Raw genomic sequence first — 10,740 nt, forward strand, 5'->3', positions numbered from 1 at the left:
TGATCTGAATATCCCTAGAGTTGGGCTAGGATTTGTGACTAGGATAGGAATATACTTAGTTACCACAATCAATGATGTACCGTGCCCTCATTGCATTCTTGATAGGTCAATACCATAGGAATATAGGAGGCGATTTATCTTGAAGCGGCGAGTAGTGGTTCGGAAGAATCCTACGAAATGAATGATCCGGTTAATTAGCCGTTGTGAACAAAGTTGCTAAGTTGAGATACTTGATTGACTCAATAGGATTGGTGAACCAACCACGACCCTGGAATACTTCTAAAATCTTGATAAAAGCCGTTCTTCATCACGTTCTAAGCACAAGTTCTGTTTTACACTAGTAGTCAATTACATTACTGCATTTAGTTATAGAAGAACCAACACTGTTATTCTTCACTTGCATAGATAGTAAGCAATAGTTTATTCTCGTGAAATATTGATCATAAGTCTCTGTGGGTTCGACATCCGATTTTACATAATCACTTTATTACTTGTACGACCACGTAAACTTGCGTGTGCATTTGGACGCAACAAGTTTTTGGCGCCGTTGTAATGGACTTAGAAATCAATTATTTTTGCCATAATAAATTTTATTGCTTCATTTTATCCAAGTGTTAACGTCTTGATCTTAGCTTTTTCCCCGATTTCGGGTACTTTTACTCGAATGCGAAGAATTTGCGAGTCAAAACAATCTTGAGGAATTCGATCCCGAGCACGAACGGACTTTCAATCGGCGTAGGAGAGATGCGAATTTGTTACGAGAACCCGCGAGCCGTCGCGAAGTACACGTGGTCATGGCTAATCATCAACGGCGAAGGTGAGAGGGTTGCGGTGCCTCGGGTGGCGAGATGTCACTTCAAGCATTGTCAAGCCCACCATTGAAGGGCACTTTGGCCGAAGCACCCTATGATTCAACTTCTTCACTCTAGTGGGCAATTCACGGGAATGTCACATGAGGATCCTCGCCGTCACATCCATACCTTTCGCAGATTGTGGATACTTTTGCCACTGGAAGGGTCACGAAAGAATATGTTCGACTGACACTGTTCCCCTTCTCTCTATTGGGGAATGCTAGTAACTGGTTATTAGCTGAGCCCGCTAACTCTATCACTACGTGGGATGACTTGGCAACGAAATTCTTGACAAGGTTCTTTCCACCAGCAAAGACTGCTCGCCTCCGAAGAGAGATCATGTCATTCAGGCAGAAACAAGGAGAAAATTTGTATCAGGCCTGGGAGAGGTTTAAAGGTCTTCTCAGAGATTGCCCTCATCACCATCAGACGAATGAAGTTCTGGCACACACATTTATTGAGAGTCTCGATGCTCAACATAAGTCATCACTAGACACTGCTGCAGGAGGTCAGGCTCTCGATCTCAGCTATGAAGAACTATTCACACTATTGAACAGGTTCACTCAGAGCACTCCAGACTGGCAGGATGATGCAGCCAGCAGTTCAGTTAGGAAAGCACCGGGTGTCTATGAAGTAGACAATTTTACAACATTATCAGCACAGATTGATGCCATGCGCACCGAACTCAGGAAGTTAGCTGTGGCACAAGCACCACCACAGGTGCATGCAGTGCAGCAAGCCATAGCCTTATGTGATATCTGCGGAGAGGGTCATAACAGTGATGAGTGCCCTGCAAATCCCGCATCCATCTACTTTGTGGGTAATGCAGGCAAGGGGCAAGGAAACAACAATCAGTATGGAAATTCCTACAACCCAAATTGGAGGAACCATCCAAATTTCAGGTGGAGTGACAACTCAGGGCATCAGAAGCAGAACTATCAGTCAGCACCCGCCCTCGGGCTCCTACAAATAGTATGGAAGAGATGATAAAAAAGATGATGAGTGATATGCAGAATATGATGACAGATCAGCAAAAGTTGATTGCAGATAATCAGAATCGTGATTTGGTTGTGCGGAATTTAGAGAGACGGATGGGACGGATGGTGGTGCTCAAAATACTAGACCACGGAGGACTTCCAAGTGACACGGAGATGTGAATCCCAAGCCTTGCAATGCGTAACTGCGAAATGGGCGAGAGCTAGAGGATGCAAGTGTAAAGAAAGCTAGTCGAGGAGAGGCTGAAAAGGAGAAGATTGCCACAGAAACGAGTGAAAAAGGGAGAGTTGTTGAAGCATCGGGATCAAAGCAGCCACAGGCCGTGGTTGCAAAGCCACCGCCTCCATTCCCTCAACGTCTGGCAAGACAGAAAGAAGAGGCTACTTATAAGAAGTTTCTTGATTTGCTTAAGCAGGTAAACGTGAACGTCCCCTTGGTTGATATGCTGCAGGGTATTCCAAAGTATACTAAGTACATCAAAGATATTGTTGCAAATAAGAGCCGTTTCACCGAGTATGCCACAGTTGCACTCACTGAGGAGTGCACTTCTCGTATTCGGAACAGGTTGCCCACAAAATTGAAGGATCCCGGAAGTTTCACAATTGAGATTTCTATTGGGACACAGGTTGTTGCTCGAGCACTTTGTGACCTAGGTGCAAGTATAAATCTGATGCCTTCGTCTATCTTTCGGAAGCTAGGTTTGGGAGTGCCCAGACCAACCACTATAGTTCTTCAGCTGGCAGACAGATCGTTGGCAAGACCCGAAGGCATTATTGAAGATGTATTGGTACAAGTGGGGTCGTTGATAATTCCTGCTGACTTTGTGATATTGGATTTTGAGCCAGACCCGGAAGTCCCATTTATTTTGGGGCGTCCGTTCTTGCCACAGGGAGAGCACTTATTGATGTAGGCTATTTGGGCGACTTACCATGCGAGTACATGATAAAGTAGAGGTTTTCAATGTATATCAAGCTTTGAAAATGCTGCAATCTATGAGGAGGCATCGCCATCAACGTTACCGAATGATGATACCCGAAGACCATTCATCACTTCCCATGATCCATTGGAGAGAGCCTTGGTGGGGGATGATATTTTTGGTGACACTATGGCATTTGAAATGGTACAGACTCTGGATATGGCAAGTATTTATATTCGGAGAGGCGAGTTTGAGCACTTAGACAGGAAAATGGGGGTAACCCGAAGTTATCGATTGAAGAGCCTCCGAAGTTGGAATTGAAGCCACTTGCCCGCCCACCTTAAATATGCATTCTTAGGTGAGGAGGATACTTTGCCGGTGATATTGGCGAAAAAGAGTTGACCCGAAGAGGTTAATATTTGCCTCAATCGAAGTCCCACAAAAGAGCATTGGGATGGCAGATATCGGATATTCAGGGAATTAGCCCAGCACTGTGCATGCACAAGATTCTTATGGAGGATGACCATAGGCCCAGCGCACAGCATCAACGGAGACTAAACCCGGTGATGAAGGAGGTTGTCAAGAAAAGAGGTAATTAAGTGGTTAGATTCGGGCATTATTTTTCCCATTTCGGACGGTAAGTGGGTGAGCCCGGTGCGGTGCGTCCCAAGAAAGGAGGGATGACGGTTGTGACAAATGACAAAAATGAGCTCATCCCTACTAGAACAATCACGGGGTGGAGAATGCATGGATTACCGCAAGCTGAACGAGGCAACCAGAAAGGATCACTATCTATTCCCTTCATAGATCAAATGCTTGACAGGTTAGCTGGGCAGGAGTTTTATTGTTTTCTGGATGGTTATTCTGGATATAATCAGATTGCTATTGCTCCGGAGGATCAGGAGAAGACCACTTTTACATGCCCGTATGGCACGTATGCTTTCAAACGCATGCCATTTGGGTTGTGCAATGCACCCGCGACTTTCCAAAGGTGCATGATGGCTATTTTCTCAGAGATGGTTGAGGACTTCGTCGAAGTGTTCATGGATGATTTTTCGGTATTCGGGAGCTCTTTTGAGGTTTGCTTGCGAGAATACGGACCGTGTTGGCAAGATGTGAAGAAACTAACTTTGGTCTTGAATTGGGAAAAATGTCACTTTATGGTCCGAGAAGGAATAGTCCTTGGGCACAAGGTTTCAAAGAGAGGCTGGAGGTTGATCGTGCAAAAGTGGAGGTCATTGAAAAGCTGCCACCTCCCATATCAGTCAAGGGTGTGCGCAGTTTCCTCGGGCATGCAGGATTCTACAGGCGCTTCATAAAGGATTTTTCAAAGATCTCAAGTCCGATGTGCAGATTACTTGAGAAGGATGTGAAATTCCTCTTTGATGATGCATGTGTTACGGCCTTTGAAGGCCTAAAGAAGAGATTGGTAACTGCACCAATAATTATTGCACACGATTTGGAACTTGCCATTCGAGTTAATGTGTGATGCAAGTGACTTTGTGAGGCTGTGTTAGGCCGACGACGAGAGAAAGTTTTTCATTCCATCTACTATGCCAGCAAGATGTTAGATCTTTGCGCAATCGAATTACTTGTGACAGAGAAGGAGCTGCTAGCTGTGGTTTATGCATTTGATAAGTTTCGGTCCTATCTTGTGGGTACACATGTTATTGTTTACACAGACCATGCAGCTATTCGCTACTTGTTCAGCAAGAAGGATGCTAAACCCAGGCTGATTCGGTGGATTCTTCTGTTGCAAGAATTTGATATTGAGATTAAAGATCGGAAGGGAGTGGAGAACCAAGTTGCAGACCACCTTTCCAGATTGGACAACCATAACCATTTTGTGGAGGATGTGCAAATTCGAGAGTGTTTCCCTGATGAGCAGCTATTTGCAATTCCTGTTCTTTGAAGTCCCATGGTACGCTGATATTGTGAACTTGATTGTGAGTGGGGTGTACCCACCTGAAGCCACTCCACAGCAGAGAAAGAAGCTATATCATGACTCACGGTTTTACATATGGGATGAGCCGTACTTGTTTAAGCAAGGAACTGATCAGCTAATGCGGAGATGCATTCCACAGACCGAGGTGGGTCAAGTGTTGGAGAGTTGTCACTCTTCCCCATATGGGGGACATTTTCAAGGGGATCGTACTGCGGCTAAGGTATTACAGTCTGGTTTCTATTGGCCCACTCTCTTCAAAGATGCCCATGCATTTGCTAGAAGTTGTGATCGATGTCAACGAACGGGAAACATCTCTAAGAGGCACGAGATGCCTCTGACGAACATATTGGAAGTAGAGATATTTGACGTTTGGGGCATCGATTTTATGGGGCCATTCCCACCATCCTTCGGTGGTACATTCTACTTCTTTGTTGATTATGTTTCAAAATGGGTAGAGCGGTCCCTCTTCCAACCAATGATGCGAAGGTGGTGGTGAATTTTGTGCGAAAGAATATATTCGCAAGGTTTGGAACTCCACGGGCTATGATCGGCGATGGGGGCGCCCGCACGTGACTTGCTAAAGAACCTTACGGCGAAATATGGGGTAAAGCACAAGGTGTCTCTGACTTACCACCCACGAGACATGCGGACGGGTAGAAGTCTCAAATAGGGAGGTAAAGCAAATTTTAGAGAAAGCGTAAATGCTCAGAGGAAGGATTGGGCAACGAAGTTGGATGACGCTTTATGGGCGTATCGCACTGCATATAAAACCCCCATCGGAGCTTCTCCTTACAGGTTAGTCTATGGGAAGGCGTGTCATCTGCCGGTTGAGCTAGAGCATAAAGCATCGGGCAATTAAAAAGCTCAATCTCGATATGAGCTTGGCTGGAGAGAAGAGGTTGTTGCAGCTACACGAGCTTGATGAATTCAGACTGGGGGCGTATGAGAATGCAAAGCTGTACAAGGAGAAAACTAAGCGATGGCATGACAAGCACATACAGCATCGTGAATTCGTTCCAGGGCAGCAGGTACTACTCTTCAACTCTAGGCTGCGGTTGTTTCCGGGAAAGCTTAAGTCCGGTGGTGCGGCCCATTTGTGGTAGCACAAATCACACCCCATGGGGCCGTCGAAATACAAACTATGGATGGGGTGCGCAAGTTCTTGGTAAATGGACAGCGCCTCAAGCGATATTGGGGTGGAAATTTTGACAAGGAAAAGGAGCAAGTGCTCCTCGATGATGAGTGAACAAGGAAATGCGTCGTGCCGCGACATTAACTCAGGCGCTTCTCGGGAGGCAACCCGAGTTTGTAATAAAAAAAAAAAAAAAAAAAAAAAAAAAAAAAAAAAAAAAAAAGAGTGTCGTGCCACGACCTTAACTAAGCGCGGTTGGGAGGCAACCCAACTTTGTAGCATATATGTCATGTGTGTTCATGTTGCGGGTCCAACCAACGAGCAGGAGAAAGAAACGCGCAACCCAGTTCATGAAAACGCTCCAGGTTTGTACGTGCTTTTCCCATGCGTCGCATGGCAATCGCACAAGGGGTAAGCAGAGCCAAATTTTCGGCTAAGTATAAAGTTCAGAGAGGGGTGTATTGTGCGATGTGAATGCGTCGCATGACTATCGCATGATAAGCACTCAGAGCCAAATTTTCGGCTAAGTATAAAGTTCAGAGAGGGGTGTATTGTGCGATGTGAATGCGTCGCATGACTATCGCATGATAAGCACTCAGAGCCAAATTTTCGGCTAAGTATAAAGTTCGAGAGGGGTGTATTGTGCGATGTAAATGCGATGACTATCGCATGATAAGAACTCGAGAGGAAATTTTTCTAAGTGTAAACTTCAGAAAAGGGGGCAGTGTGCGTTGTGAATGCGACGCATACCCAACGCACGGGTCGGCCCAGTTCGATTCTTTTTAAAAGAATAAGACACGGCCACCCCTCTTTTATTCCTCACTACTCACAAAACTCTCCCACTCTCTCTAAACCTCTAACCACCATTCCCCCAATCCCTTCTAATTCCAAGGAAAGTTGTGTCAATCATCTCCCCCACAACACCAAGGTAAGAACTCGTTTATTTTCTTCAACTATTTCCCATCCCTTCTTTCCCCTGCTTGTTGGGTTTAGAGATTCGAAATTAGGGTTTATGGGTTGGGCGAATTTTGTGGGTGATTTGGTATTGTGTTGTTTGAAAAGCTTGTTGGTCACTAGAACATTGATTCCCAAACATGAGGGAGGGTTTCACAACCCTCCATTGTTGCAAAACTTCAAAGAATAGTTCTATGCCCACAAGTTGTTTGATAAAATCCCTAAATGAATTGTCATGTGATTGTTGTGAAGTCTTGAGTAGCAAATAAACATGGAACAACGTAAGGTACTGCCATGAACACTCACAAGTCATCCAACATGCTTTTTCATTGTCTTGTAGGATAGTTTTCAATTCTTGCATTTGTCGTTTCAAATAAAAAAAAAAATTTAGCTAACTTCTTAGTTTTGAGTTTTGTGCATCATAGTCGGAAGTACGTGTGGGGTCGTTTCACGACCCCACGGGAGAAGTGCCTGACCATGAGCATACCCAAACACCCAGCTTGCAATAAGTGTGGGGTCGTTTCACGACCCCACTTGGTTTAACATTTGCTAACGAAGTTCGCTGTTTGTGTTTTGAATCCCAACAGGTACAATGGTAAACAAAGGCAAAGGGAAAGTGGATGAGTCAGGCCCGTCCCAAGGTTCTAAAAGAGGTAGAGGTGGCAAGCACACTGCCACAAAGAAAGGAGCCACGACTCGTAGTGGAAAGCAACCAGTGGTCCCTATCCCTCGGGCCTCTTCCCAGAGGCCTCGACCCACCTTTTATGGGGCCGGGTTGGCTGAAGAGTGGTACAAGGAGTTCCCCTTGGCCGATGGTTATGTGCACGAACGGCCTGTCAACAAGGTGGCATTGAAGAAGAATTTCAGAGGAATTTACAATCAAATAGTCGGAATGGGCTGGAGTGCGGTATTTGATAAACCAGGACCGGTAAACATTGACCTGGTTTTGGAGCTGTATTCCAACATCATTCTGGGGAGATCAGAGGGTGGCGAGCCTCATCATTCCGTGCAATTGAGGGGTGAATGGGTACCGTTGACAACCTCCACTTTGTGTGCACACTTGGGGGTTCCAGACCATCCTGTAGGCCCGCTGCTCGAGTTCATAAAAAGGCCTGACTATAAGGCCATTCGGGAAACCTTGTGTGGCCCTGACTCCATGGCAAAGTGGGCAAGATACCGTGATGATCCGAGGAAGCACAAAACGATGCTAATGGGCGATTTTCTGAAGGAGGCACGAGTGTGGTTACGGCTCCTCAATTACCGCATGATGCCTCTTGACCACTTCACCACTGTACTGAAGGAGAGAGTAGCCATAGTGTACTTCTTCTGAGGCGGGCAACCGGTTAACATTGGATATTGGATGCTTCAGGATATGATCCGCATCAGAGAGGGCAAATCCCTCAAGCTCAGCTTTGGAAATACACTCACAGCATATCTGAGGAAGTTGGTCCCGCACTTGGAAAGCAGGCATGACAGGGTACTTGACTGCCCAGATAACCCGATCGACATATCTAATGTCAAAGGCCCCGAGCAGAGCAAGTTCAACCTGACTCCAGCACAAGAACGATCGGCTCAATCTACCGTGCTAACACAACTATACAAGATGGCGTTACTCGCTAGTGAGCATTTTGAGCTAGATATCTCAAGTGTATTTGCGGAGTGTCCTCACACCACTTACTCCAGAGTGCTCATTGGAGAGGAGGGCGCATCGCCCGCGATGAGGATTTGTGCTGCGGATCGCATAGACGGCGAGATGGAGGAGGGTAGTGAAGAAGAATCGAGGCACGGGATGCGAGGATGATGAAGAAGAAGATGCCGAGCCGTCGGTGGCGAGGGCCGAGGATGATGTGGAGGATGACTAGGCCCTAGAGGGCCTCAGGGAGTATTTCTTGCTTTACTTTGTTTTTCCATCTATATGCTTCGAGGGCAAAGCATGATTTAAGTGTGGGGTGGGAAATACGTCCCTTGTAACAACATTTTGAGGTTAAGGATGGTGATCAAGTGGCCATAGGTTTTCTTTTTGTTAGTGTTCGAGTCCTTTAAAAAAAAAAAAAAAAAAAAAAAAAAAAAAAAAAAAAAACAACACCATTTTCTTGCGTTAGGTTTTATTGGTAGCTTCTTGAGTCCCTCGTTAGTGGCACACACCATCCACCCCCTTGGGTTTTCTTATGACCACGGTTCTTTCCCAAGGGGGGACCTTTGAACCGGGTTAGATTTTTTAGATTTTGTAGCAGAGTTGTAGGAGTCAAGCCTGTCAGACCACTCGAATGCTAGGTGCTCAGGTTAGGTGGAATGTGGAAACCATGAGTTCTTCTTGAAGATCTTAAAAAAAAAAAATATGCTTAAAAATAGGCAACCTACCTCGAAACATTTCTGTAGTAGACTGCATTGACTCATTATGACCCACTTAGCATGATTTGTGATAGTTGCTTGATTGGATGGTTGTATGAATCTGTTTTGTGTTGATTATGTGCTATGTGTGATGTGAGGAAACTCTGGTATGATCCATGCTTGATAATGATGACTAGAACTTGCCCAGTGTGTTTGTCAAGTGAAATTGAGTGAGAAGTTTAGGAAGTGATCGAGGCATTTCTTTGTTAGCCAAAGCTTGAAACGTCGTTTACCTACCCGTTGTACATGTATAACCCTAGTCAACCCCGTTGAGCCTTTAGCCTTTCTTTTCTACAACAGACCACGTAGCCTACTCCCGTTGTTCTTATTGACCCAATTTGATCCCTGTTTTACTCCTTAGGCACTTTTAATGGTTACTTATTGAAGTGGAGTTAGGATGTGAAGTTGAGGGAGGATTGTTGAATGAAGTTAAAAATGAAGTCTATGGGTGTGTACGAAGGGTAGATGATGGTTAAAAATATATATGGGAAGTGTAATATATATAAAATATAAAAATAAAAAAAAAAGAATTGTTTAGTTTGTTATCTTCTGCGTTCTTAATGTCATTTCCCACTAGTACGTTGAAAACAAGAGGATGCTTAAACTTGAGAAAATAAATGGGTGTTGATAAGATAGAATGGGTAGCACGTGGATGAATGCTATGGGTGATGAAGGATGGTGCAAAAAATTGAACTATGATTGTAAGGTATTAAAAGTGCTTAGGGAGGTTAGTCACTATCTTCCAAAATATATCCTACCCGTCCCTATAGCCTACATTACAACCGAGACAAGTCCTAAGTGATCTTAAATTCACCTCACTCTAAGTTCTTTGAACGGTTACACTAAGGGCAAGCCTATGGTTCGTCATATTTTGAGCATTGGATATTCTTTGTGAGAGTGAGCGATATTGTTACATTTTATGTCCATTGAAATAAGTCGTTTACCTTGTGTGAGACACGGACAACTCTCTTTTGGGTGAGGGCACATAATTAATAGGAGATGGATGAAGTACTCCCGTTCAGTCAGGTAGTAGGTTCGTTATGTTTTGAGTGGTGTCTAGAGTCATATGCATGTTTTGAACGTATCGTTTCTTGAGAGGTTTGGTTGCTAGAATTTTGAAGCATGAGAAAATGATGGTTTTGAAGCGAGTTGGCATGACTTTCAAGAATTGGCTCAATGTGTATGTTAATGCAATTTCAAAACTTGCACATCCACCGAATTCTGATGTAGACCTGTTTGAGTGGCATGGCCAAGTAAAGTAATAGGGAATGTATGATAAGTGGTTGCTCGAGGGCGAGCAAAGTCTAAGTGGGGGGTGTTGATATTTGGCACAAATATCTAGATTTAGTGTCATTTACACTTTACTTCTTATCACTTTCATCGCACTTTTGAACGTGAATTGTTGTATATAAGCTTATGTTGGTATGTTTATATGAATAGGTACAACAAGGACCAACGAAGGGTATTCCGGGCAGTGTGAGTGATTTCGAGGCTATATACGACGATTGAATGTTGCGAAGGAAGTTCCAACACTTGAAGGCAAAATCTGACCACT

The 10,740-nt window shown here is 44.6% G+C and overlaps 1 protein-coding gene across 1 annotated transcript; it reads left to right on the forward strand.

Moving 5' to 3' along the window:
- Nucleotides 1–1,846: 1,846 nt before the first annotated feature.
- LOC132042350 (uncharacterized) lies at nucleotides 1,847–2,757 on the forward strand. Its single transcript, XM_059432913.1, has 2 exons — nucleotides 1,847–1,957; nucleotides 2,050–2,757. The coding sequence occupies exons 1-2, from the start codon at nucleotides 1,847–1,849 to the stop codon at nucleotides 2,755–2,757; spliced, it is 819 nt and encodes a 272-aa protein (XP_059288896.1).
- Nucleotides 2,758–10,740: the final 7,983 nt, after the last annotated feature.

The sequence above is a fragment of the Lycium ferocissimum genome, unplaced genomic scaffold (genome assembly GCF_029784015.1).
Source record: "Lycium ferocissimum isolate CSIRO_LF1 unplaced genomic scaffold, AGI_CSIRO_Lferr_CH_V1 ctg14656, whole genome shotgun sequence".
Lineage (NCBI taxonomy): Eukaryota > Viridiplantae > Streptophyta > Magnoliopsida > Solanales > Solanaceae > Lycium > Lycium ferocissimum.

What these genes read in the sequence shown, in the direction of transcription:
- LOC132042350 (XM_059432913.1), top strand. Translation starts at nt 1,847, where the DNA reads ATGATGAGTGATATGCAGAATATGATGACAGATCAGCAAAAGTTGATT. An exon ending in GACGGATGGGACGGATGGTG is followed by an intron (nt 1,958 to 2,049) that starts GTGCTCAAAATA and finishes AATGGGCGAGAG; the next exon opens with CTAGAGGATGCAAGTGTAAA.